Below are 25239 nucleotides of genomic sequence, written 5' to 3'. Positions count from 1 at the left end.
GCAGGCCTGGGGCACACATCAGGGTCAGAAGAGGGGAGAGCTCACCTCTCTGGGGCCCTCCAGGAAATGACCCCTGGGGCGGGGGCGGGGGCGGGGGGGGGGCGCTCTTGAGTGATCGTGCCAGACAATGGACAAAGGGGACTGGGGTTTCCAGAGCCAAGTGCCTTCTGAGCCCAGCTGGTGGGCCGGACTATAAAGCCTGTCCTCCTGGGGCTCCTACCGAGCCTGAGGGCAGACATGGCGGCCAAGTGCATCCTCCTGGGCCGCGTGCTGGTGCTGCTCTGGGTGTCCGTGGCTTGGGCCGAGGTCCTGGTGCAGCCCGATTTTGATGCCAAGAAGGTAACGGAGGCCGCTGCACTGCGCCACAGGTGGGGTGGGGGCTGAGCCCACGGCAACGCTCCACCACGGGGTGACGCCTGCCGCTGCTGGCCACGGGCGCCTGCTCTGTGCCTTGGGCCTGCAAACCTGGGGGTCGTCTCTCCATTTCACCCTGAAACGACCCCGTGGGGATAATTACTGAGCCATTTCACAGCCGGGGGAAGTGAGGCCACGCGACCCGCCCAGGTAGGTGGCAGAACAGGGGCTCGGACCAAGAGACAGGTGCTCAGAGACCCCCGGCTGCCTCCTCGCCATCTCTGGGCCTCCCTCTTCTGCTCAATAAACGTATTCTGCAGTCTAGCGTGTCCTCACCTCTTTGCAGAGGCCCCTGGGGAGGGCGCAGTGAGCCCCGTCTTGACCCAGGACTCCTGGGGAAACTGAGGCAGGGAGGCGGGCGTGCAGGAGCCACTGGCCACTGGGCACCTCCTGGCTTGAGGGGACAGGAGGCTCCAGCCCATCTGGCACCTGTGAGGGGCTGCACCGTAGGCGGTCGGCGTCTAACGCCATTGGCCTGGCCCCCGCGCGTTCACGGCGCCTGTAGCCGGGGCTCCGCGGTGCACACACACCCCTGGAGACACAGCGCCCTCCTGCCGCTGGGGTGACCTTGACCTTGGGCGTGTCATACAAACCTCAGTAAGGCCTGGAGACGGGTCATGGTCATGGCTGGTGCCCTCGGGGCCCTCGCCGCTGGCCCGGCCCAGATGCTCCACAGTGGATCCCTGGACACACGGTGAGCTTGTTTCGCTCCTTGTTTGGGAAACTGAGGCACAGAGAGCTCGGTGACTTACCTGGCAAGGAGCCAGGCTGAGGTTCGGGCCCCGGGGTCGGGCTCCAGGGCCTGGGCTCCATGCTGAGCCTCCGTGAGACGTAGGGGGCAGGAGAGGCCTCCCTGGGGCCCCGGCCGCTGCCGTCCCCCCCGCTAGGACCTGCATCCAGTGAACACACTTCAAAGGGGTGGGGGCGGGGGTGGGGCAGGAAGGTAGTGGCAGTCCTGCTTCATGGCTCACGGGCTGGAGCTGGAGGCCATCAGCCACATCAGATGAGGGACATCCGTCCTAGCCCTGCTCCTGCTTATCCACAGACAGTGTCCCCCGCGCTTCCTGTCCTCCCTCTCCTGCCTGGCCAAGCACGTCCTGGGGGGGCCTCTCCTGTTAGTCTGGGCCGGGAGCAGCCTGGGGCTCAGATCGGCCGGTCCTCAGCCTCCTCGGGGCCCCGCCGCCCCTGCTGTGTCGATGCCCCCCACCCCCCTCCCCTCTCAGGCGTGCCGGCCAGCCCTGGGCCCCCCCATCCTAGCTTGACCTTTCCACACCTGCCTGACCCTAAACTGACAGCCTCTGTGGGAGGGCAGTGTCCAGGGTCCAAGGTGGCCGGTCCCCCTGGTGGGTGGGACCTCCCCTTCGGCTGACCAAGCCTGGGGTCATCCCAGGGTGGGCTTTTCTGGCCCCGAAGCTGGGAAGGATCCCTCCTACCGGTCAAGAACCAGGATGCAGCCTCAGACCCCTCCTGGCCACGTGGCACTGTCCCTCTGCTTTGTGGCCAGTACACGTGGGGAAACCGAGGCAGCGCAACTTGCCCCGAGTCACACAGCTGGTGGGGCCGGGGCTGCTGTTCATGAAACCATCAACTGGGATAAACTGAAGTTGGGGGGGTCCAGATGGGGAGGAGGTGGGGCTGGGTCCCACCACCCTGGCTCGTGTCCTGGTCAGCGTCAGCAAGACAGGGCCGCTCTCGGGCCAGCCTTCTGGGCTCCGGGTCTTACCTGGCTGTGCACCGAGGCCTGAGTGAGTCCGGTGGGGGACGGGCACGGGGCCTGGCCTGGTTCCTGTCACGGTGGCAGAGGACACAGGCTATAGGAAGGTGTCTGCAGAGGTCCCCGAGCCTCGGCCCCCCCTTAATCCCCCATGAGTCCTCCCCCTCACTGGGGGTCTGTGCCTCCTCCCTGGAGACCTCCGCGGGGAGAGGGACCCCTCATTCATTTCCCCACCTGGAGGGCAGGGCCCCCATCGGCTCGGTGCTGCGCCGGCCGGATGTACCCGGCGGTCAGGACGTTTCCTCACTGTCCCAAGGCTGATCTGAAAGAGCCAGAAAGAGAAAGGTGTTCTGAGCCCGTGGGGCCTTGGCCCGGCATGCCCCTCAGGCTTGGGGCTGTGGTCCCGAGCTGCCCCATGGGGGTGGGGGGCCTCCTCCTCTCGGGGACCCCAGGCGGGCCCACCGTGGGGCCGTGGGTGTCACCGGGCCTGGACCGCGCTCCAGGTGCGTGGTGTCCAAGGGAGTTTGCGCAACACCCTCCCGATATAAACCCAGGTGCTGGGGCAGCAGAGGCTCCGTGAGCGGCAATGGACGCGGGGCTGCTGAGTGTCATCCTGGGCACTGTCCTAGTGCGGGTGGAGACGGCCACGCAGGACCTCAATCTACACAAGGTGGCTCTTCTGTCTTACGTGGACAGGTTGGGCAGGGAGGGGCCTGTGTGTCCGCTCCGCCAGCCCCGCCTCCGTCCCTCCAGCCCCCAGCCGATGCCACAGCAGCCACCCCAGGGGCCCCGGGGCCCACCCAGGTTGCTGAGGGCACGAGACTCTCCTGGAGACGGGGTGTGAGAGCAAGGACCCAGGGACCGGCAGGCCCAGAGCCCTCTCTGAGCATTTCCTGTGGGCAGGCCAGCTGGCCCTGCGGGGTCTCCAGGGACCGGGGCTCAGCGTGGTCACCTCCTGCTCCCGGATCGGTGGGGTCGCCCCCACCCTCCATGGCGCCACACCCCGTGGCGCCCGGAAGAGGCTTTCCCAGCGTGGGGCCTTTGGTTCCCGTCTAGATGCTTCTTCGCCAGTCTGTGTTGGCTGCTGAGTCAGGAGCACACCAGAAGGCACAGAGATGACAGATGTTGGGGACACGAATTCTTTTCTCTTGCAAAACGATCAGTTTCTGAGTTTCAGATGGAAGTTCTGGGCTCTGGGCGGGCGGGTGTCCATAGGCAGAAGTCCCCTCCCCCAGCTGTGCCCTTCCTGCGGGGGACGGTTGCTGGCTGCCCCCTCCTGTCTTTCGGGCTCCAGCCACCGCTGCCCCTGGCGTCCTGGCCCCAAGGACAGGGCATCGCCGTCTGATGGGCCGGAGGGGCTTGTCAGGAGGGTGGTGACCGTCGCTTCGCCACAAGGGCTTGTTGACCTTTCAGACCTGCCCAGGTGGTGTGGGCCTGCTCCCTGACCCTGACCCTGCCCCTGCCCAGGTGGTGTGGGCTCTGCTCCCTTGGACGGGGCTCCGGCTTCTCTGTCTAGATTGTAGGATTTTGGCAAGAAGCTGGTGTGGCCTCCAGCCAAAACCTGGCGCTAAAGACCCCAAAGAGGCTGGAGGCCTTGTTCCTGACCTTGAGTGGAGATGAGCTGACGGGGAAGCCTGCGTACGACAGGTGAGGGGCCCCAGGGGGCTCCCGGGAGCTCTGGCAGGAACAGGCACGTGAGGCCAGCCCCAGGCTGCACCGGCTGTAGCTGCGGGAACCGGACGGTGTCCCTTTGGTGGACCGGTCCCCGCTGTGTCCAAAACACCAGACCCTGACCCGCTTCCCCAGCCCTGCGCCCCGGGCTCCCACAGCTGCCACACGTCGATCTGCTCCTAGACCTGAAGATAAGCGTAGAGTTTTGAAAAAAACCCATTAACTGAAAAGAGAGAAAACAGTGCTGGGGCCCCTGGGGGTCACAGACCCGGGGAGGCAGAGGCTGGCGGGGCCCCGGCTCTTCCCCTCCACCACCCTCAGCCTGCCCCAGGCCCTCCTGGGTATGGATCCGCTGCTGGAGCCCTTTGTGAAGATGCGTTCCCTCTCCGCACCCCTGTGACGGGCCCGGCAGAAGGAACGCAGGCTGGCCTTTCCCTCATGGGCCCTTTGCTCCCTTCCAGCTCAGGAAGTTGTGAGACAGAAAACATAGTGGGCTCAGAAATAGATATTTTGGGGAGATTTGTTTTTCCTGTTAAGAACCGCTGCCCGGTTGTCACAGTTACCACCCCCTGGCCCTGCACGCCAGCTCTCCTCGGCCTTGCCGTTTCCTGCGCTGTTCCTCATGCTGTTCCCTGCGCTCCTCCTCATGCCCCAGACCCTCCCGTTCTCTCAGCACAAACTGGGCCATCGTTCAAGGCCTGGGTCCCCCCGGCCCCCTGCCTGGTATTGCTGGAGGGTCTGGTGCTGGGCGGGGACAGGATGGAGTCAGACCCTGCCCAGCCCGGTGCACGCGGGCTCTCCTCCCCCCGCCCCCCAGGCCACAGGGAGACCCACGTGATAGACACGGACTACGAGCGGGACGCCATTCGGAGGGTGTCCCTGCACTGGCAGGGCCAGGATTTCCACGTGCTCAAATACCTTAGTAAGCGCACCCCGCGGTGGGGGCTGGCCTCGCTCCCGCGTCCCGGGGACGGCCCAGCCCAGTCCCTTCGTGTCCCCACAGCTCGGAGCCTCGAGGACGAGTACGGACCAGGCTTCTGGAGGGTTCCGGGAGTTGACAGCTGATGTAGGGCTGTACCTGGTGGGCCGGCACGGTGAGCCCCAGGCCTTCAGGGCGGGGGTTGGGCTGCGGACCCCGAGGGTGGGGTCTGGAGGCCAGTCCCACGGCACCTCACGCTCCCCTGTCCCGCAGGGAGGTGTGTCAAGCTCCTGAAGGAGGTGAGCCTCGCCCCCCGCTGCGCCGAGCCCCCAGGCTGAGTCTCCCGGTCTGACAGGGGCCCTGGGTCACTCTGGATCCACGCCGCCAGATGGGGACCCTGGAGGCTGGGGGACTGAGGACAGGGCTGGGAGACGGAAGGGGAGAGGCGGAGCCCGTACGTCCCACCCGGGTGGGGACACAGACCCCGTGTCTCAGGTTCCCACTGTGCTGGCCCATCCCCTGCCTGAGCCCCGAGAGGTGGGGGACTATCGCCCTGCTTTGCAGGTAGAGAAACTGAGGCCCAGGGAGGCTGCTCACAGTCATGCAGCTAAGACACGGGCTCCCATCTGTGGCCCCAACCACTGCCCTGAAGCCCTGCCCTTCTGTGTCTCAGGAGCTGATCTAGAGGATCCCCTGACCCCAGGCCAGCATGGTCCGAGCCCCCGCCCGCCTGGCCTGCCTTGGCCCCAAGGGGCGGCTCGCACCCGCTCGCACCCATGCCAAGCCCACTGCCCTGAGTGTCTTTCTTGGGGAGGTGGGCCCGGGGGGTGACAGGTGGGTGCAGTGGGTGTGTGTCCGATGACTTCCCTGAAGCAGCAGCAAAGCTAAGCGTTGCGTGTTTGTTCACCGTGAACGGTGGCGCGTGTGAACCACTCAGGTCCCGTCCCTGGCTGGACATTTGCCCAGACGGGGCTGGGCTGGGGGGGCGCCTCTGGGCAGGCCGGCTCCCCGTCTGTCCCGTGTTTCCTTTCCTGTGGGGCCCGGGGCCCACACAGCTCAGATGCAGGGTGACAGCCCCCGGAACCTCCCCCCTTCCCGCCCTGAGGGTCTCACCCGGCCCTGCCCTGCTCGGGGCCCACGAGCCAGGCTGCCCGGGTACGTGGGCCCCGTAACCATCCTCCCACCACCGTCCCGCTCCCAGAGAGCCTGAGCGGCCCCGAGCCGGGCATCGTTGAGCTGAGCTGCTGGTTGAGTCTCTCAGATGAAAGGGGACCACACTGCATTTCTGCCTACATTCTCCCATGGCTCCCTCTCGCCCCAAAGTCAGATCCCACAGGCATGCAGTCCAAAGTCCTCCAGTCAAGGCTGCTCTTCTGTCCACCCGCTGGCTTCCTCCCACCCTCCCCTGCGTGGTCAGCTCAGCCCTTTCAGTGTCCGGGTCCCCTCATGCACGCTGTCACCCCATGTCCTACACTGACTGATCGCCCCACTTCCTTTCCACCAGCGGGGGCTGAGACCACAGGGCAGACAGGGTGTCCTGGTCAGGGCAGAGAAAGTGGGGAAGGTCTCAGCCCAGGATGACCAAGGCTCACAGGGAGCAGCTGCCTCACGGGTGAGGCCAAGCAGTGCTTGGGGGGCTGGTGGGGACCGGCCCAGCCCCAGCAGAAACCGCCCCCGCTCAGGCGTCCAGCACCCTCCACCAAGGCCTGCCTGGGAGGGAGGCCTGCCCGAGGCGGGGGGCCTGCATGGGACCTGCCGGACCGAATCCCGAGCCAGGCTCCCGACAGACCCATGTTGTTCGAAGCTGCCCCTGACAGGTTAGAGGGGACAACTGGGACTTTCCATGCATCCGTCCGCCCGAAGCTCGCGGTGCTAGGTGGTCCGCGTGCCGGTGGGCTCACCGGCTCGGGCAGCCGCCACAGGCTCCACGGGCCTGGGGGGGGGGGGCAGCGGCAGGGTTCGGGGCAGCAATGCAGCACCAAGAGTTTATGTCTCACACATCTGGAAGTTGGAAGCCCGAGACCCGGGTGCTGATGGGTTGGTCTCTGCTGAGAGCCCTCTTCCGGCCTGGAGCCCGTGGGCTTCCGGCTGTGCCCTCGCCAGGCCCCTGCCCCACACACCCCGGAGAGACCTCTGTGTCTTGCCTCCCTCCTCTCAGAAGGGCGCCAGTCCTACCCTCACGACCTCCCTCCACCCCGTCACCCCCTCAGAGGCCCCGTCTCCAGGCACAGCCACAGAGAGGATTAAGGCTTCAACAGTTGCATTTCTGGGGACACGATTCAGTCCCTAACGAAAGCCAGCGGGATTCAGAGGCTGACTCTGGGTCCAGAGCCTCCGCACTGTGTCCTAAGTGCACACGCTGCTGGACGTACAAGGAAACAGAAAATGACGGCTGAGCTACACACAATAAACAGGAGCACTGTTAAATGTGACCCGGGGGTGCCTGGGCGGCTCGGTTGGTTGAGCATCTGACCGGCTCAGGTCATGATCTCACAGCTCGTGAGTTCGAACCCCACGTCGGGCTCTGTGCTGACAGCTCGGAGCCTGGAGCCTGCTTTGGAGTCTGTGTCTCCCTCTCTCTCTCTCTGCCCCTCCCCTGTTCACGCTCTGTCTTTCATTAAAAAAAAATAAAAACAAAAGTGAGCCGGAGAAGATCCGTGGGCGGAGCGAGAAGACAGGTGGAGAGTGGCCTGGTACGGACACAAAGGGACGAAAAGAAGGCAGGCTCAAGGGGCTAACTCGCCGACGAGACGGCAGAATTAAACAGCTGTCTAACGAACCCAGAACGAGCGAGCCAACGGGGCCGGGGGGCAGTGCGACGGAGGCCATCAGGAGAGCCAGGCGGGGACGCCAGCGCCGCGTGGCACAGCAGCCGAGACGAAAGCTTGCCCGGATGGGCGTAGGGGACTGCAGGGGGCACGAGCCAGTGGCCGTGAGCCCGGGACACACCGGCACAGGCTGTCCAAGCTGAGGAGCAGAGAATGACCGCCAGCGGCCGGGGTCGGGCGTGTGAAGTACTCCCAGGAAGAGAAGGGAGAGAAAATTCGGCAGAAAAAGATTTGAAGAAATAGAGGCGAAGCCATGCCCACTTGACCGAAACGTCCCGGGTGCAGGGAAGCCAGAGCAGGGTGAAAGAAACCACCCCCAGGGACATCGTGCTCAAGTGGACGCAGCGGCTTGGGGACGACGTTCACGGAGCCGCAGAGGAAAGGCGCTTCGCAGCCAGAGGCCGTGACAGCTGGCTTCTCGTGGTGCGGGACGCAGGCACATCTCTGAAACCAACTCGGAGTTCTGGGAAAGAAAGCTATGCTTTTTAAGTGTATTTTTAAAATCTATTCATTTATTCTTGGGGTGGGGGGCACGAGCAGGGGAGGGGCGGAAAGAGAGGGAGGGAGAGAACCCCAAGCTGACTCAGCGCAGAGCCCGACGCGGGGCGCAAACCCACGAACGGTGACATGATGACCTGAGCCGAAATCACGAGTCGGATGCTTAGCCGACTGAGCCCCCGGGGGCCCCAATAAAGCTACGCTTCGAGAAATCAACGTGGAGAGATTTGTCCCTCGTTTACCTGCGGCACAATAAATTACTGCTAGCGTGTTCCTCAGGCAGAGGGAAATTGCAGGCGACGCCCCCCGAGGTCCGCGGGGAGGACGGCGGCACAGGGGATGCCGGGAGAGCGCGCTCAGCGGGAACGGAGGGTCAGTGACCTCCCGTGATCGCAAGACTTCGCTTCTCCACCACGTGTTTCTTGCCTGTCAGTCCGGACCCAGGAACGCTCCCTTCTTTCCTCTAGAGGCGCAAACCCGTCCAGATCTGTCCAGTGGGGGCTCCCCCCGGACAGCCGCTGAGTCCTTTTGACACACTTCCCTGATTCCTCAAACACGTGTTTACTGGAAACACTCCGAGTCCTTTCCTGTTGTCCGTGACCCCACCCTGGAGTGATCCCCCCACGGAGCCGGCTCCTTCTTGCAGAGAGCGGTGTTGAGAAAGCAAGATCCGAGAGCCAGGTGCCCCCCGCTCCCTCCTCACTGGGCTGGCATGGGCTTGGCCTCGGCAGAGAGATGTCCCCCGCTTTCCAACCCTGAGAAGACCGCCACCCTCTGACGTATCCCAGAGCACCCAGAAAGCCGTTTCGGGCTTGCTCCCCCAAACCGCCGCGAAGACGAGCCTCAGAAAATCCAGAACTCAGGGTTTGTTTGGGGTTCCTTTACTCTTTAGCCTGAGAATATACAGAAAAAATCAGGGCTGATTCCACTGACCCCGTTCGGGTGTTATGTCATCCGTCTATTATACAGTTTGATTCCTTTTTAAAATTTTTAAATGTTTGTTTATTTTTGACAGAGAGAGACAGATGGAGTGCGAGATGGGGAGGGGCAGAGAGAGAGAGGGAGACACGGAATCTGCAGCCGGCTCCGGGATCCGAGCCGTCAGCGCAGAGCCCCACGCGGGGCTCGAACCCACGAACCGCGAGGTCATGACCTGAGCCGAAGTCGGACGCTCAACTGACGGAGCCTCCCAGGCGCCCCTGTGCAGTTGAATTCCACTCGTTTGCTTTTGACGTAACGGGTTACCCAGATCCCAAAGTCAAAGCGACACCAAGGAGGCATGCAGGGGGGAGGGGGGTCTACCTTCCTCCCCGGCCCTACCTACCCTACCTGTCCCTGGGGGGGACCGCACTCCTTAGACTCCGATTTCTCCGTTCTGGGTTTCTTCTGGCAGAAGGAGGCAGACACACACGTTCTGAGTCTCACCCGTGTAAGGGTTAAATTGTACTGTAGGGCTAACGCTTAGCTTGAAAGATAACTTTGTTCTGACACTGAAGGTCGAAAGATAACAGCCTTGCTTTTACTCTCGTAAATCATGCTTCACACTCTCGTGAATGAGGCTTTACCAATTAAGGAAACAAAGGTTCAAAGAAAAGAGCATCAGAGACAAGGTCAAGGAGATCCGCTGGTTGCAACTTAGCGGCAGAAAGTCTAAAATAATCACCTCATTCGATAACTGTTTCTGACTCATCTGGCAACTGTTTCTAACTCATCTGGGAACTGTTTCTCTGTTCTGTTCCCCGATAATGATAAAACGATGTGATCGGCTTTAAAAACTCTGTACCCCGGCTGTTCAGAGCCACACTCTTGTTAGGAGTGTTGGTCCCGACCGGTCAGCCACACTCTTATCAAGAATGTTGGTCCCGATCGGTAGGCCTTGCCTCTTAGCGTCACCGGCAATGAGTGAGCAGAGGTCCAAGTTCGAACCTGCAATAAACGACCCTTGCCGCTTGGCTTTAACTTATGACTCTGGTGGTCTTTTGTGGGAGATTTCGGAACTTCGGGCATTACAACCCGCCCGCTCCGCGTGCCCTTGGGCACTTTGTTCTTTCACTTGATGGTACACCCGCGTGTCATGTCACCCGACACCAGTTCACGGAGACTTCCCGCTGCGTGCGTCGCCGCGTAGGGCTCCGCTGCGGGCACACCGTCTTTGGGCCAACCAAGCTCTCGTGCGTGGCCATTTAGGTGGCTTCCAACGGCTTTCCGTTAGAAACCGTGCTTCGGTGAGTGAGCACCGCGCACATCCATTTTTTGTGTCCTGGCAGGTGATTCTTTAGGGTAAGTTCCTGAGCGGGGTTCTAGATCAGAAGATAAATCGGTTTTGTTAGATGTCGCCACATTTCCCTGTATAGGAATCGTACCCTTTTGCGGTCTGAAGAGCCAAACGTGGCACTCTCGGGGCCCAACGGCCTGGCCAGGGAGCGTGTGGTGGGGCCAAGCTCTTCGATTTTTCACCAGGTGATAGGTGATAAACAGTTATCGGTGTTGTTTTAATTTGCGCGTCTCCCATGGTGAATGAGAATGGAGACCGTCTCCATTCACCGGGGCTGTGCCCTTACGAAGGACCACAGCCCTAAATGTCAGAGGTGGATTCTGTCCCAGCTCTGGAGGCTGGAGTCTGAGATGCAGGTGTGGCTGGGTTGTGTCCTCCTGAGGCCTCTCTCACGGCCATCTCCTCCCCGTGTCCCCACACGGTCTCCCCTGTGTGGTGTCTGTGTCTTAATCTCTTCTCATAAGGACCCCAGTTACGTTTAACCTGTATGACCTCGTTTTGATTTAATCCCTCGTCAAAGGCTCCATCTCTAAATAGTGCTGCATTCTGAGGTGCTGGGGTCAGGACTTAAGCAGAGAAATTTGGGGGGACACAATTCATAGCAAACATCTTTTTGTATGTTTAGGCATCGCTTTAATTTTTTTTGCATGAATTATCTGGTTATGTCATTTGTCCATTTTTCTGATGAGTTTTTGGCCCTTTTTCTTCAATTTTTAACTATTTATTTTTGAGAGAGAAAAAGAGCGAGTGGGGGAATGGCAGAGAGAGAGAGAGAGAGAGAGAGAGAGAGAGAGTCCCAAGCAGGCTCCACGCTGCCAGTGCAGAGCCCAATGTGGGGCTTGAACTCAGGAACTGTGAGATCCTGACCTGAGCTGAAGTCGGACACTTAACTGACTGACCCACTCAGGTGCCTTTTTTCTTTAATTTTTAAAAGTTCCTTATAGAGCATGGCTATTAGCCCTTGCATGTGATATATGTTGGAAATACTTTCTCCAGATCTGTCATTCATCTTTTGACTTTGTGGCTTATTTTTGCTATAAAAAAGTTTAAAAAATACAGACGGGTTATTTATCAATACTTTTTTTTTTTTAAATTACATCTGGATTTTGATGCAAGTTAGTGTGGCCTATGGGTTTGTAATGGCTTGATTTGCCTCAGCTGCACGGCGTTTCCCAGAATTCCCAGAAGGCGACGGCCTTACAGGGCTTATGGAATGAGCTCCCACAGCGACATGGGGTCAAACTCCTGCCCCAAATCCCTTTTTTGTGAATTCATATGCCTCCTGGTGGTTCTGCTTTCAGGAGTGAACTGATGCAATTAGAAAGCCTTTTCCTACATCCATGTAATAGGGAAATTCACCAATGATTTCATTCATTACACGTGTGGTTCTATTTCCACATTTAGTGTCAGATCTCTGATCCATTTGGTGTTTACTCTCGGGCATGAGGCGAATATGTTTCATTTTAATCTTCTTCCAGATGGATATTCAGTTGCCCTGACAGCATTTATTTACAAAAACCGATTTTTTCCTGGGATTTGAGACATCTCCTTTGCAGCACAACGTGTTCAATCTGGCTCAGGAGAGCCTACTGTATAATATTTTTTCCCTAAATCTGCATTCCGTAAGATCATTTCGGGTTACCCAGATGTCTTTTCATCTCTACCATGTTTTATGGTTTCCAGCTACATTACGAGAATTTAAAGAACATGGTGTAATTTCAGATGTGGCTCTTACCTTGTTAAGCCTGGTGTTCATAGCCGTTGTCACAATCTGTGTGGTTCCAACGTGTGTGTCGGCCCCCGGCATTCCTGTCGGCATCCTGACCCCCAACGTGATGGCGCTGGGAGGTGGGGTTTTGGAAGGTGACAAGGTCATGGGGGTGGAGCGCCCATGAGGGGAATCGGTGCAGCCGGAGCCCCCCACGTCCCCCCGCCGTGAGGACACCAAGACGCCCTTGTCCATCCTGCAGGCACAGCTGACTGGAACACCCGGCCTCCAGAACTGGGAGAAATCAGTGTCTGTTGCGCGTAAGCCGCCCGGTGTGTGGTTTTGTGATGCCAGCCCCGGGGCACTAAGGGAGGCCGCCTGGGGGTCCCAATGCAGGAAGCGTCCGTGGGGCTTCTGTTACCTTTCTTCTGCTGTGTTTCTCTCCGTTCACCTTAGTCTCCCCGAATGTTTTGTCAGGAATCTCTATGTGGAAAAACAGCAAATAGGATTACTCTGAAGAGTAGGGTGATATTTTTGTCCTTGTGAGTCATCTCCAGCTGCGAGGCGTCGGAGAAGCTGGCAGTCAGGGGCCCTCCTAATCCACGTTCGAGGCCCGACACTCCCCGGGCTCCGGGGCAGTGGGAGCTTAGGTGCACGTTTGTGCCGGGGCTGGCTGGTTTACCTGTGTCCAACTTCCCCACGGGGCTCACCAAGGGCCGGGTGGTGGCTCATCAGGGGTCAGTCCTTAGACCTGGCAAGACACGTGGCTTTATGTTTCCTTCACCTTCCGCATCTCGCTTGTTTTTGTGTTGTTAGAACCCTTGGAAGCCGACTGGCAGAGCCATTGGAAATGCAGTGTGCCCATTCCACCCCCACCCCCCGGGGAAGGATCCTGCCGGCCGCCTCCCCTTGGATTTTGGGGGCTCAGACGGATCCCGCCAAGCCCTCTGCCCTCTGCTCCCAGGTAGGGGCTCAGATGACCCAGAGGTGAGAAACCCAGGCCCACAGAGGACTCTCACGGAAACTTGGGGGATGTGCAGCTCCTGGCCCGGGTCACGGAGTACAGAGGTGGGGGGCAGCAGGCCAAGCCTGGCCGGAGAGTGGGCGAGTCCAGACAGGTGGAGCGGAGGGGCAGAAGGAACAGGATGTTCCGGGCTGGCTGCTGACTGTGTGTGGGGGCAGGAGGCCAAGGCCAGGAGAGCAGAGTAATGGGTGGGCCAGGGGGGAGTGGGAGCTTTTTTTTTTTTTTCCTATTTTTAATGATTGAGACAAAAGATCTGAAGTGCGGCTTCTAGAACTGTTTGTGCCTTCCCTTGGTCTTGACTTTGGCCTGCTGCCAGCCACGTTCAAAGACCAGGGTCTCTGGCCTTCCCAGACTGAGCAAGGGAGAGCGTTGAATCCCCAGTGGTGTCAGTGGTTTGACCGGGGTTAGGATGCCCATTCTGGAACCGCCCAACAGAAGGAAGCAGACAGAAGCAGGCGTCGGCACGGCAGTGTTGATGTTCCCCGGGGCCCAATCCCCATTCTCCAGCGCATCGGGGCAGGGCACAGGGGCCACCACTGAAAAATAATGCCACCCCCTCGGGAAATGTCACCACCTTGCAAGGAGACAGGCCAGCGTGGTGTCTTGGTGGTCAGTGGCCGCCCACAGTGACCCACGCAGAGACATTTGAACGGGTTTACACGGGCCGGAGGGACTGCGCAGCCCCGGGCCCCACGGCAGGTGTGCTGGTGCACAGACTTCCGGAAGATGGGGAGCGTCCTGCTCACTGCTCTTCTGACGTCGGTCTCAGTGCCTTGCACCCAGGCTGTGTGGCTGGGAAGGCTGGACCCGAGGCAGGTAATGGCCCATCCGTTGGTGCCAGTGCTGGCCTCGAGCCCCGTCGGTCCTAGGGGCCCAGGCCCCTCCTGTGGGGCCGAAGTCTCTGGGTTACCCTCCCGGTGCCGGCCCAGACCGGCACCGGCTACGGGGGGACGGGTCAGCCTGAGTCAGGGGCCCTGGACTCCCGGACGAAGAGGACGCCTCAAGGGGCTGGGGGCCCCGGCCCCCCTCACCTGCCCCTCTCCCCCCAGCTTCTGGGGTCCTGGTACGTTCTCGCCGTGGCCTCCGGTGAGAAGGGCTTTGCGGTGGAGAAGGCCACGAAGGACATCGAGGGTGTCGTGGTGACCCTTACTGCAGAAAACAGTCTGAAGATGCTGTCCTCCAGGCACAGGTGAGCGAGCTGTGTGCTGTGGGCCTGTGTCCCCGGAGAGCAGGTCTGGCGGGCCTCTGGGTGGGATCACGGTGGATGCGGGAGGCCTCTCGGGGCAAGGCCCCCCCTCAGCTGCCGCCTAAACTGGGCTCGCGCGTGGTGTCTCAGAGCCACTGGTAACCTTCCTCCCACACCCGCGTCTGCCTTCGGGAGCCGTGGGGCCCTGGGTCCTGCTGGGACGGGCCTGGCTGTGGGAGGAGCAAGGACAGAGGAGGTCTGGGGTCCGATGGCGGCCCCGCTGTGTTGGGTGAGCACACACGGTCACGTGCGCCACGGTGTGGGCTACGAAGCCACGTGGCTGGCTGTGTCCCGGTGAGGCTGGCGGAATCAGACATCCAAATCCAGAAGCTAGGCGTCTGGAGAGCCTCAGGCTCTGTGAAAAGCCACCGGTGACCTAAGGGCCACGGGGGTGGCCGCGGGGCTGGGACGCCATTCCGGTGTCCGCTGTCTGGTGTGACTGGTTAGCAGCGCCCCCTGGTGCTGTGTCACCTGCACCTCTGGGGACTGCGACCAGACGCTGGTTTGGAAAGACGGATGGTGCCGAGCCCCCCTCCCCACCAGGACTGCTAGTGGGTCTTCTTACATTGAATTGAATTGAAGTCATCTGTTGGCCTTCGGATAGGAAGTGCATTTGCATGGCTCAGAAATCAGAGTCCCTAAAGGTGCTCAGAGCGGGTCCTTCCCACCTGCCCAGCCAGCCCGTCCCCTCCCTGCAGGTGACCCATGCTTGTGATTCGTGGTGGCTCCTCAGACACGGGCGGCCACACGCCAGCACACGTGTGTCACCGAGCCACGCACGCCGGGAACCTCTCCGTATCCGTCCACACAGCCTCTGCTCTCTTTTATTTTATTTTATTTTTAATTTTAATTTTTATTTTTTTTAAGTTTATTTATTTTTGAGACAGATAGAGACAGGGAGAGACAGAGCATGAATGGCAGAGCGGCAGAGAGAGGGAGACACAGAATCCGAAACAGGCTCCAGGCTCCGAGCTGTCAGCACAGAGCCCGACGCGGGGCTCGAGACCACGAACCGCGAGATCATGACCTGGGCCGAAGTCGGACGCTTCACCGACCGAGCCACCCAGGCGCCCCACCTCTGCTCTCTTTTAGAACATTTCACCTTTTATTCTCTTCTGTCTTTACTGAATTTTTAAAAATTGTGGTAAGATAAATGCAGCACAGAAACGGCCGTCTTAACCACTTTCAAGACACAGTTCGGGGGCGTCAGGTGCACTCACACTGTCGTGCAGCCGTTCCCCCCCCCCCCCCACACCGTCCATCCCCAGAACGTGTTCGTCTTCCCAGACTGGACTCTGTCCCGTTACACGTGGACCCTCCCCTCCCCCAGCCCCACCCTCCCGCTCTCCGTGTCCGTGGCTCCGACTCCTCCAGGGCCTCCGGTGAGCGTCCACTCCTACAGGACGTGTCCCCTGTGACGGGCTGACGTCACTCAGCACGGTGCCCTCCAGGTTCGCCCACGTGGTAGCAGGTGCCGCGATTCCCCTCCCTTTTGAGGCTGACGTCCCGTGGTGTGGCCGGAGCACGTGGCAGCTTCCGCCTCTTGGTTTTGTAAATCACGCTGCCGTGAACGTGGGTGTGTAAGTCTCCCTTCAGATCCTGCTTTCGGTTCTGGGCGCTCACAGCGGCGGGACCGCGGGGTCACTCGGCGATTCCATGTCACATTTTCGGAGGCGCTGTGCTCTGTTTTTTTTTAAATATATGAAATTTATTGTCAGATTGGTTTCCGTACAACACCCAGTGCTCATCCCAAAAGGTGCCCTCCTCGATACCCCTCACCCACCCTCCCCTCCCTCCCACCCCCATCAGCCCTCAGTTTGTCCTCAGTTTTTGAGATTCTCTTATGCTTTGGCCCTCTCCCACTCTAACCTCTCTTTTTTTCTCCTTCCCCTCCCCCATGGGTTCCTGTGAAGGTTCTGCTCTGTTTTACAGCTGCGTATTGGTCCAGCGGGCTTTCTGCCAGCGCCCTGCTGCTGGGCAGACGGAGGTCTCCAATCTTTTGCAGTTGGAAACACACTTTGGGGAGTGGGCCCAGGGGTCTACCTGAAGGATACGTCTCTCGGAGTCCCCGTGTCTCCACATCACACGTGGCCGGTCCCCTGGACTGGCGCCTGCCCCGGGCATTCCCTCACTCTTTGTTCTTTGCCATCTGATGGGCAGCAGATGGCCCTGTGTCAGCTTTTATGCATCTTCTGTAAGGACAAAGGCCAGGGGCATCCTGGGACATGTCAACGTGCCTTTTGTGCTTCCTCCCCAACACGGGGCTCAAACTCACAACCCTGAGATCAAGACCTGAGCCGAGATCAAGAGTCGGACGCTTAACCAACTGAGTCACCCAGGCGCCCCTGCCTGTTCGTATCTTTGGCATATTTTTCTGTTAGGTGTGTTTTTACCGGTTTGTAAGAACCCTTGAGTGTTTGGGATATTAGCCTCTCATCTGTGATAAAAATTAGTTGCAAATATATTTCCCAGTTTGTAATTTTTCTTATAACATTGAGACGGGTTGTTTCTGTTTGTTTTATTTTTTTTAATTTTAATTTTTTAAAGTTTATTTACTTATTTTGAGAGGGAGAGAAATTGTGAGTGGGGAGGGCCAGAGAGAGAGAGAGAGAGATGGAGAGAGAGAGAATCCCAAGTAGGTTCCACGCTGTCGGCACAGAGCCTGACACGGAGCTCGATCCCACAAACCATGAGATCATGACCTGAGCTGAAATCTGGAGTGGACCCTTAACCACCTGAGCCCCCTGGCCACCCCAAGACCAACTGCCTGTCTGCTGTGTCCGTTCACTTTAGGGACTGATTGGTCCCTTGTGATGCTGGGGCTCCTCACCCAAAAATGCAGAGGGCCCAGCGTCTGTCTGAGTCTCATTTTGCGTCCTTTGTGCCCCCACCACCCTGGGGAGAGAGCTGATCTGAACTTGGCTCTCTTGTGGCTCATTCCCGAGCCAGGCTGGATTCACTGGAGAGCGAGGTTTCTGGGTAATGGGGGCCGTCAGAGGAAGCCAGGGTTCCCTCTGCGACACGCTGGCGGCAGGCCGGGCCCCGGTGGCAGGACCCTTGTGTCCTCTGGTCCCGACTCTGGACCCTGAGCTGAGGACGGACGGTCTCTTTTCCGGGCTGGAGAGGTGTGATGTGGGCACGGTGTTGCTGTGGAGACAGAACTCTGGATGGGTGTTTGAGAACCCCTGTAAGGCGACAGCCTCCGCGGTGTCCCTCGGGGTGCGGGGCAGCGTGGGGATGGGCTCGCTCGCCTGGACAGCACTGCGGGAAGGGGAGGGGATCGGTCACCCCCAGACTCCCTCTGTGGTGTGCAGGGGGGTGGCCCTCTGCCCCCGTGGGGACAGGACCGGGGGAGAGTGACCCCGGATGAGCTGGGACAGGCCCTCGCCAGCTGGCCATCCGTCACCCGGAACCCGGGGACCACGGGCCTCTGGGGCTCTGAGCTTGCCGGGGGGGCCTCTCGTGTCTCCTGGGCGTGTCAGACTACCGGGTGCTGGGCACCGACTTCAGGGACTACGCCGTCGTCTTCACCCAGCTGGAGTTCAAGGACGAGGCCTTCAGCACCGGGAGCTATACAGTAAGTGGAGGAGACCCCGGGCCCGCCCACAAACTCCCTGCCGGCCGCAGCCACGCTGTGCGGGAAGCACATCGTCCCAGGGTCCGGGGCCAGAGAGAGGGACCCCGGCGCCTCGCCATGGCCCTCTCTGCCTGGGGCCTCATCCCTGCACTCCCCCTGCTGCAAGAGGGGCAGCTGGGGCGGGGGGCACAGGTGTGAGGGTCCCCTCCTGCCCCGCAGGTCGCACGGAGCTGGCCAGCCAGGAGGCCGTGCGCCTCTTCACCAGGTGGAGCAGGGGCCTGGGCTTCCTGTCCCAGCAGCAGGCCGCGCTGCAGCGGGACTGTGAGTGTCCCCCGGGGCCGCCCCCCACGCCCAAGGGTCCCCCGGGGCCGCCCCCATGCCCAAGAACCGGCTCACTTCCGCTGGTCTCGGGGAGCCTCCCGGCCTCAGTGAGTCAGGCAGGACTAGGGAGGGTGAGTTCTTCAAGGAGTCACCTGCTCCCTGCCCGAAGTCAGGCCGACAGGGGAGGCCCCGTCTCGGGTGAGGCTGTGGGCCAGACCTCACGGCTCCTCTTGTCCCCCTAGTCACCTGTGCGCACAAGGCCTTCCAGGTAAGCTGGCCTCCCGAGCATCACCCCGCGTCCTACACCCCAGTGCTCTGCAGCCATGAGGGGCCGGGGACCCGGGTGGAGGCAGACGCCCCTCGAACCTGGGGTCCTCCAGTGCTCTTCCTGGTTTTCGGTGAATGCTTCGCCTCCAGTGGGGACAGTGCCCACCGTGTCCGGGCGAGGCCGGCCAGGCGCTGGCAACCTGCTCAGCCACCCGGGTGCTGGGTGCTGGGTGCTGGGTGCTGGGCAGGTGCTCCCAGGGACTCTTGCTGCGTTTCCAAATAAAGCGATTCCACAAACCGCTGTAGTTACCTCTCACTCGTGTGCTGGGCTGGGCTCGGTGTCGAGGGCGGACAGAGATGGACGGGGCGCTGCTCTCGTGGGGCTCGGGCCACACAGGGAGAGGATAGGGTGCGGTGGGCACACCCCGGCTGAACCACACGGCACAGAGAGACAGCTCGGGGGCGAGAGGGCCGGCCTGCACTTGTGTCCCTCGGCAGAGTCCCTCTGGGTGGGGGGACCCGCACACACGGGTCTTGGCGGGGGAGTAGGGGCTGGGCCGGAGGCAGCCGCTCCCCGGGGAGGGATCACACAGCCCCGGGCCAATGGGAGGGTCGTCTGCCCGAGTGAGAGCAGGCCTGTGATTCGAGTTCGGACAGGGTGTTGGGCCGACGAGGTGGGCACTGGTGCCCACCGGGGTGCCGGGCTGGGGCACCTCGGTGTCCGGGGCAGGGCTCTGGGGCAAGGCCAGGGGCCCAGGATTGCAAAGGCCTGGCCTGTGGGTCCTCCTGTGGTCTGGTGGGGCCCTGCCGGAGGTCCTGGTAGAAGCTGGGGTGGGGGCTGCCCATCCTTCACGGCGAGGTGGGGTGCACGCCAGGAAGGCGGCAGGTGGGCACATACAGGAGAGCTGCATGCACACGCACACGCACCCCATGTGCCTGTGCACACACACCGGCTGCCCCCTCTGTCAGCACCTGCTCAGGACAGACCCCCCGTCAGCACCTGCTCAGGGCAGACCCCCCGTCAGCACCTGCTCAGGACAGACCCCCCGTCAGCACCTGTTCAGGGCAGACCCCCCGTCAGCACCTGTTCAGGGCAGACCTCCCGTCAGCACCTGCTCAGGGCAGACCCTCCGTCAGCACCTGCTCAGGACAGACCCCCCCGTCAGCACCTGCTCAGGGCAGACCCCCCGTCAGCACCTGCTCAGGGCGACCCTGCGGTCAGGTCCTCCTTCTCACACGCAGATAACCTTATGAAGTGACTCATAGTGACACTAGCTGGCTGTTGTCTCTCTTCCGGGGGTGGGGAGCTAGTGTGAGAGGCCCAGGGCTCCCACTGTGAGGAGGGACGGCTCCAGGGGACACGTGGTGACCTGAGGTCTGGGGGGAGTGACCTCGGGAACACGATGGCTTTGTCTGACGCCTCCCAGGCAGGCGGCACCGACCAGGCTGAGCACCTGGGCCGGCCCTCTGTGCCCGGGGCAGGAGAGGGCCCGAAGCCCCCCAGCCTCCCCATCGGCCCACCCCAGGCCGGCTCAAGGCTCCGGGTTGGTTGGACGGCCACGGCAGGGTCGGTGGGTGGGGAGATTTAAACTCAGTGCCTTGGTGGCCGAAGAGGGAGGCTGAAGATGGGACCGGGGAGGCTGGTGTCCACTCTGGTCCTGGCGCTTGTGCTGGCCATGGGGTCCCGGCCACAGGAACAGCTGCCCAGGGAGGCCCACAGCCTCAACTGGAACAAGGTAAAGCCGTAGGTCTGCTGTCCCCCGAGCCAGGCACCCAGGCCGTGGGGGCCAGGGATCGTCCGAGTGTGGGCAGCTGGAAGATCGCTCCCTAAAAATCTTCCAAGAGCCTTCCCGGGGCCCTGGGCAGTGCCCCGAGGCTGGCAGGAGTCTCCGGCACAGGCCCCTGCCAGCCCAGTGGGACTGCCCCCCCGGCCTCTCCCAGAGCAGCTGCCGGCCATGGGAGCTGGGTAGGGCGCAGGGCCCCAGGCAGGTGCACCCAGAGATGCTAGGTGGGCAGAGGTGGAATCAGCAGGACGTGTTCTGGAACGAGGAGATCGCTGGCAGGTGGAACCCTCCAGCGGAGGTGGCTGTGGGCACAGGCTGAGCGGGTTGTGGCGGTGTCTGGGACTGTGGGTTTGTGGCAGGAAATCAGAGGGATGGGGCCCCCCCCCGGAGGCCCTGCACGGGAAGAAAGTTACAGCACACGGTTCCCACTGCCCAGCCTCCACACCCCCGGACAGTCTGGCGTCTGCCCACCAGGGCCCCTAACCAGGGGCCGTGCAGATCTGTGGGTGCTGGACGCGGGCTGGGTGTCTGGGAGGCATCCCTTGTCCGGTGGGTTCCGGGAGCCTGGCTGGGAGCCTGGGAAGGAGCACCTTCCTCAGCACCTCTGCACAGTTTTCAGGGTTCTGGTACATTCTGGCTGTTGCCTCCGATGGCAAGGGGTTCTTGCCTGGCAGACACAGGAGGAAGCTGGGGGCATCCACGGTGAAGGTTCACAAAGTGGGCCAGCTGAAGGTGGTCCTGGCCTTTAGCCGGTGAGTGGAGCAGGGTGCGGGACCCAGCACAGCCTCCCCAGAGCCCTGGCCACGGCAGCCTGGGGCATCACCCTGTCCGGGTGGGGGTGCTGGAGCCGGATCACCAGGAAAGCCTAGAGTGACGGTCCCCGCAGCCCTGAAACCCGTCACTTCCTGCCCCTAAAATTCAAAAGCCTGATTTTGGGAGAAGCCCCCAGGCTACACGGGGTCACTCAGCAGGCACTGGGTGTTCGAAGTGTTTCCCTTAAGCTGTGGGACCGGTCCCGGTCCAAACTGGAAAATTCCAGAAATGGGCGTCCCGCCTTGTCCCCCTAGGTCACAGGGGTGCCAGTCACACACGTTAATTCTTCGGAAAGATGGGAAGAAGGCGGTGTTCAGGAACACACGTACGTATGATAGCCCGGGGCCGGGAGAGGGAGGCCGGGGGTGGCAGTGCCCCCCCGGCTTCGTCACCCAGACGTGGGACAGGGTGCCTCTGCCAGCGCCGTCCCCGGCCGCCCCTCCGTCCTGGGGAACGTGGAGGGGGGCGGGATGGGCACCCGGCACAAGGGGCGGTCAGGCGGGCCGTGGCCCCGGGGGGAGCAGGGGGCTCTCGACCCCTCCCGCACGCCCCTGCCTTGCTTCTCTCCCGCCCAGTGAAGGGGGTGGAGGGTTTCCACGTGCTGTCCACGGACTACAGCTTCGGCGTGGTCTATCTGCGCCTGGGCCGCGCCGGCCGGACCGCCAAGATGCTACTGTTCTTAAGTGAGTGACATCTGGGGGAGGGGGTGTGCGGGGGCAGGTAAGGGGGGGGCGCAGGGGCACAGGCTCAGAGGGAGGCCCCTGCCGCAGCTCGGGCTCCGCGACAGGGCGCCCGCGACCGACACCGATCCTCACAGCTCAGGGCGCAGGCCCGATGGAGGGCCGGGGTCTGCAGGCGGCCGCCGTCTCGCCGCGTCAGGTGTTGGGGAGGGGGCTCCGGTCCCTTCCTCTTCTTCCCAGGGCACCGATCCTATCGCGAGGACCCCAGCTGACCCTACGCACCGCCGGAGGCCCCGACCCCTCGCACCGTCGCGCTGGGGCTTTGGTGTATGAATCTGGGGGGACACGGGCAGTCCATACCGTGGGTCGCAGCCCTTGCAGGGCAGGCTGGCGGCAGGTGGCAGGGGGCAGGTGGGTGGGCGGAGCCTGGAGACCACGTGGGCGGGTCTCTGAGGTGGCCGCTGCGGGGGTGAGTGGGGGAGGCCAGTGCAGGGGGGGAGGTCGGAGGAGGAGAGGCCAGGAGTGGGGCTGGCCATCCGCGGGAGGCTCAGGCCCTGGCACTGAGGGCAGGATGGGGGGAGTTGGGGGCGGGGCAGGTGGAGGTGGTGAAGGGAAGGCAGACGGGGAGAGGTTCTGTGCCGGGCGGAGGCGGTACGGAAGGGAGTGGGGTGGGGAAAGGACCCCTCTAGGCACGGGACACGCGGGGCACGCAGGGCACGCACAGCGGGGGCGGAGGGGGGGGGAAGGGCTGCAGCCAGAGGGGTTGGGTGAGCAGACGGGGCTACCCGAGCCGGTCTCCAGGGCCTCGCTGGGGACACCCGCCCGCCTCGGGGCACAGAGGGGACAGAAGGACATTTCCCCATCACCTGTCTGCTGCGCCTCCCGTGGCGGCGCCCTCGCGTCTCTGTCCTGCGAGGGCCTGGCGGTGTCCGAGGGGGTCGGGGTGCAGCCCACGCGGCCAGAACCGGTAACTGACGTGACTGTGCTTCCCGACCGCAGGCAGACGGAACACGTCCAGCTTCCCGAGCATGAAAAGATTCATAGACATATGTGAGACTTTGGAGCTCGCCGATGGTGTTACCGTTCTTCCGAAAGATGGTAACACGTGGTCAAGAGCCCTCCCCCCGTCCCCCCCACTGTCCAGGTCCGCGCCACGCCTGGCCCCGTCCGCCCTGTTAGGGTCGGCTCACCGGGGGCAGAGAGAGGAGGGGTGACAGCGGGCTCTTCCAAGCCCCGTGGGAGGTGCTCCCCTCCCACGGCCCTGTCCTGCATCAGCACCAGGCTCGTCCTGCTGACGGGTGTGGGCAGGGGGCACCGGGCAGCCCGTCCGGTCTGGCCTCTGTGGCCGTGGCCGGAGGACCCGGGCAGTGTCCCACACCAGCACACGAGAAACCGGGGATAGAAAGGGAACGCTCGTGGGCAGACCGGCCCCCACCGGGCAGTGCCCCCTCAGTGCCCCTCTCCCTCCACAGCCTCCTGTGCGCACGCCATCCTGCCCTGAGGGCCACCACCTTTACTTTGGGCCTCCGCTCGTGGTCCTCCGAGACCCCAGGAGCGTTCTTCGCGATTCCGGGAGGTCTCATCCCGTGGCTTGCCGAGAGGTGTCTGGTGACCCCAGGCCGCTGATGGGGTGAAGTCCAAGGGCCGTGGCTCTAGCCCAAGAGGGATCCTTGATGATCCTCAGGAGCTGGGGATGGGAGGGCACGTGCTGGCCGGCAGGGAGAGTCCAGTCCTGGCCCGTCAGCTCGTGCCCTCCAGGTTCCACGGCCGAGAGGGGCTGTCACCTCCTGTCTGCTGGGAAATAGACCTCGGACTGGTCCAGTGCAATCCTTGCCGCGTGTCTTCTCTGCAGTGAGTCTGCGCACCGCTCCCCGGGCTCCCTGACACCCCACAGTTCCCCAGGAAGCCGCTCACTGCTTCGGGAAACACGCATAAGCACCCGTGACACGCCAGGCACGTGCTCGCTGCTGGCGAGAGGGCAGTGAGCAAAATAGGCAATAGCTTATTAGAATTTGGGGACTATCAGCCTCCGAGAGAGACGGCCTCGAGCATCCTAGATGCCTTCTGTACAGCTGCACAAGGACTACGCACACCACAATTCTTCCAGAGTCTCCACAAAGACATGACCCTAACGAGGTGCCTGCAGGAAGAGCCCTGAACCACCTCACACTTTCTGTGCCAGTCTCCCGGCTCGGCTCGGCTGGGAGCCTCAGCCCCACAGTCACCCAGGAGGCCAGGGCTGCAGCCTCAGCTGAGGCTCGACTGGGGCACGGTCCGCCTCCACCCGCGACCGGGCACGTGCTCTTGGCAGGATTCGGCTGGGACTGGGGGGTCTCAGGCCTTCTGTGTCTCAGCCCGGACCCTCTGCAGGTTCTTGGCCCTGGGCCTCCTGGGGCAGCTCATGTTATCTGCTCTTGCTTCGTCAGAGAGAGACACACACACAGATGCACACACTGACACAGAGACAGAGAATGGACCCTGGAGAAAACGCGGAGACACCATGGCTTTCATGAACCAGCTTGGAAGCGACACCCATCGCTATATTCTCTCCCTCAGAACCGGTCACACGTGCCTTCCACCGGGGAGTGGAGGGGATATCACGAGGATACAAGAGGCTGTGTCAGTAAAAGAGGGCACGTGTCGGAGGTAGAGACCCCTGTGCGTGCTGTGACGCCACAGTCTGATACCAGCAGGGACACGGCTGGTCCTCCCGTGGCCCAAACAAAAACCGGGAGATGCAGAAGGCCGGACGGTCACACCACAGAGGGGACAGCATCCCTCACGACCCAGGGCCAGAACGGTTCACAGGCCTCTGGGCCAAATTTTACACCAAAGCCAGTGCTTTCCCCGGGATGGAGATCAGACCCGTCCCAGTCCAAGGGAGGCGACCCCCAAGGGAGCAGGCATCAGAGATGCGGGGCGTCCCGGGGAGGGACTCGGGCAAGTGAGACCCGAGGGAGGCAGCGGTGGTCACCTTCAGAGGGGCAGGTTTCTGCTCTGGGGACCGGCCGCCCAGGTGACAAGGTGAGGAAGCAGAGATCCCCAGAGACAGCTGTGACGGGCTCCTGTCTCTGGGAGAGAGTCCTCAGGCAGAGAGGAGGGACCGGGGGCACCAGGGGACACGGCCAGCCTGCCGGGAACCAGACCCTCCGGCTGCAGGTGCACTCAGTTGCCAGAGGGACCTGAAAGGGACAGCGGTGCGTGGCCGGCCTCGCTTTCCCCATCCAAGGCCAACGTCGTCTGCAGCCCTTGCCACACCGCCCCTCGTCTCAAAGCAAAGTCGTCTCTTCACTCAGGTTCCCTGGTGCACGTTCAGGACAAGGATGCCTCCCGGGAAGAAAGAGGAGATCCGGCGGGGCTCACCCAGCCCGAGGGCCCTGGCAGACAAGCCGGCATTCGGCGTGTGGGCCACGGCCCTCTCCTGCCTCCACCGGCACCGTCTGCCCTCTGTCCCCTGACCCCCACCTGCCAGGAAACGAATCCAGTCCGAGGACCGCCTC

At 62.0% G+C, this 25239-nt stretch overlaps 2 protein-coding genes and 1 long non-coding RNA gene across 3 annotated transcripts in view; all 3 read left to right on the top strand.

Moving 5' to 3' along the window:
• LOC147575127 (uncharacterized) overlaps positions 1 to 25239 on the top strand; it is a 194269-nt gene that overhangs the window by 13650 nt on the left and 155380 nt on the right. The window lies entirely within an intron of this gene.
• LOC147575130 (epididymal-specific lipocalin-8-like) lies at positions 2715 to 5130 on the top strand. Its single transcript, XM_086684722.1, is given in 8 exon segments — positions 2715 to 2798; positions 3645 to 3775; positions 4261 to 4330; position 4535; positions 4617 to 4721; positions 4803 to 4843; positions 4845 to 4893; positions 4992 to 5130. Coding segments are annotated over 8 exon segments (546 nt in total). The 3' UTR covers positions 5057 to 5130.
• LOC147575129 (uncharacterized) lies at positions 13778 to 23623 on the top strand. Its single transcript, XM_086684720.1, is given in 14 exon segments — positions 13778 to 13867; positions 14101 to 14240; positions 14388 to 14526; positions 15566 to 15679; positions 17247 to 17484; positions 17741 to 17860; positions 17863 to 17874; positions 18094 to 18195; positions 18438 to 18463; positions 20859 to 20998; positions 21314 to 21384; positions 21635 to 21742; positions 22739 to 22837; positions 23212 to 23623. Coding segments are annotated over 14 exon segments (1428 nt in total). The 3' UTR covers positions 23241 to 23623.

This window comes from Puma concolor, chromosome D4 (genome assembly GCF_028749965.1).
Source record: "Puma concolor isolate L17-30 chromosome D4, mPumCon1.1.hap2, whole genome shotgun sequence".
Lineage (NCBI taxonomy): Eukaryota > Metazoa > Chordata > Mammalia > Carnivora > Felidae > Puma > Puma concolor.
Note: the sequence above shows the minus strand (reverse complement) of the source record. Positions and strands in the feature narration are given on the sequence as shown.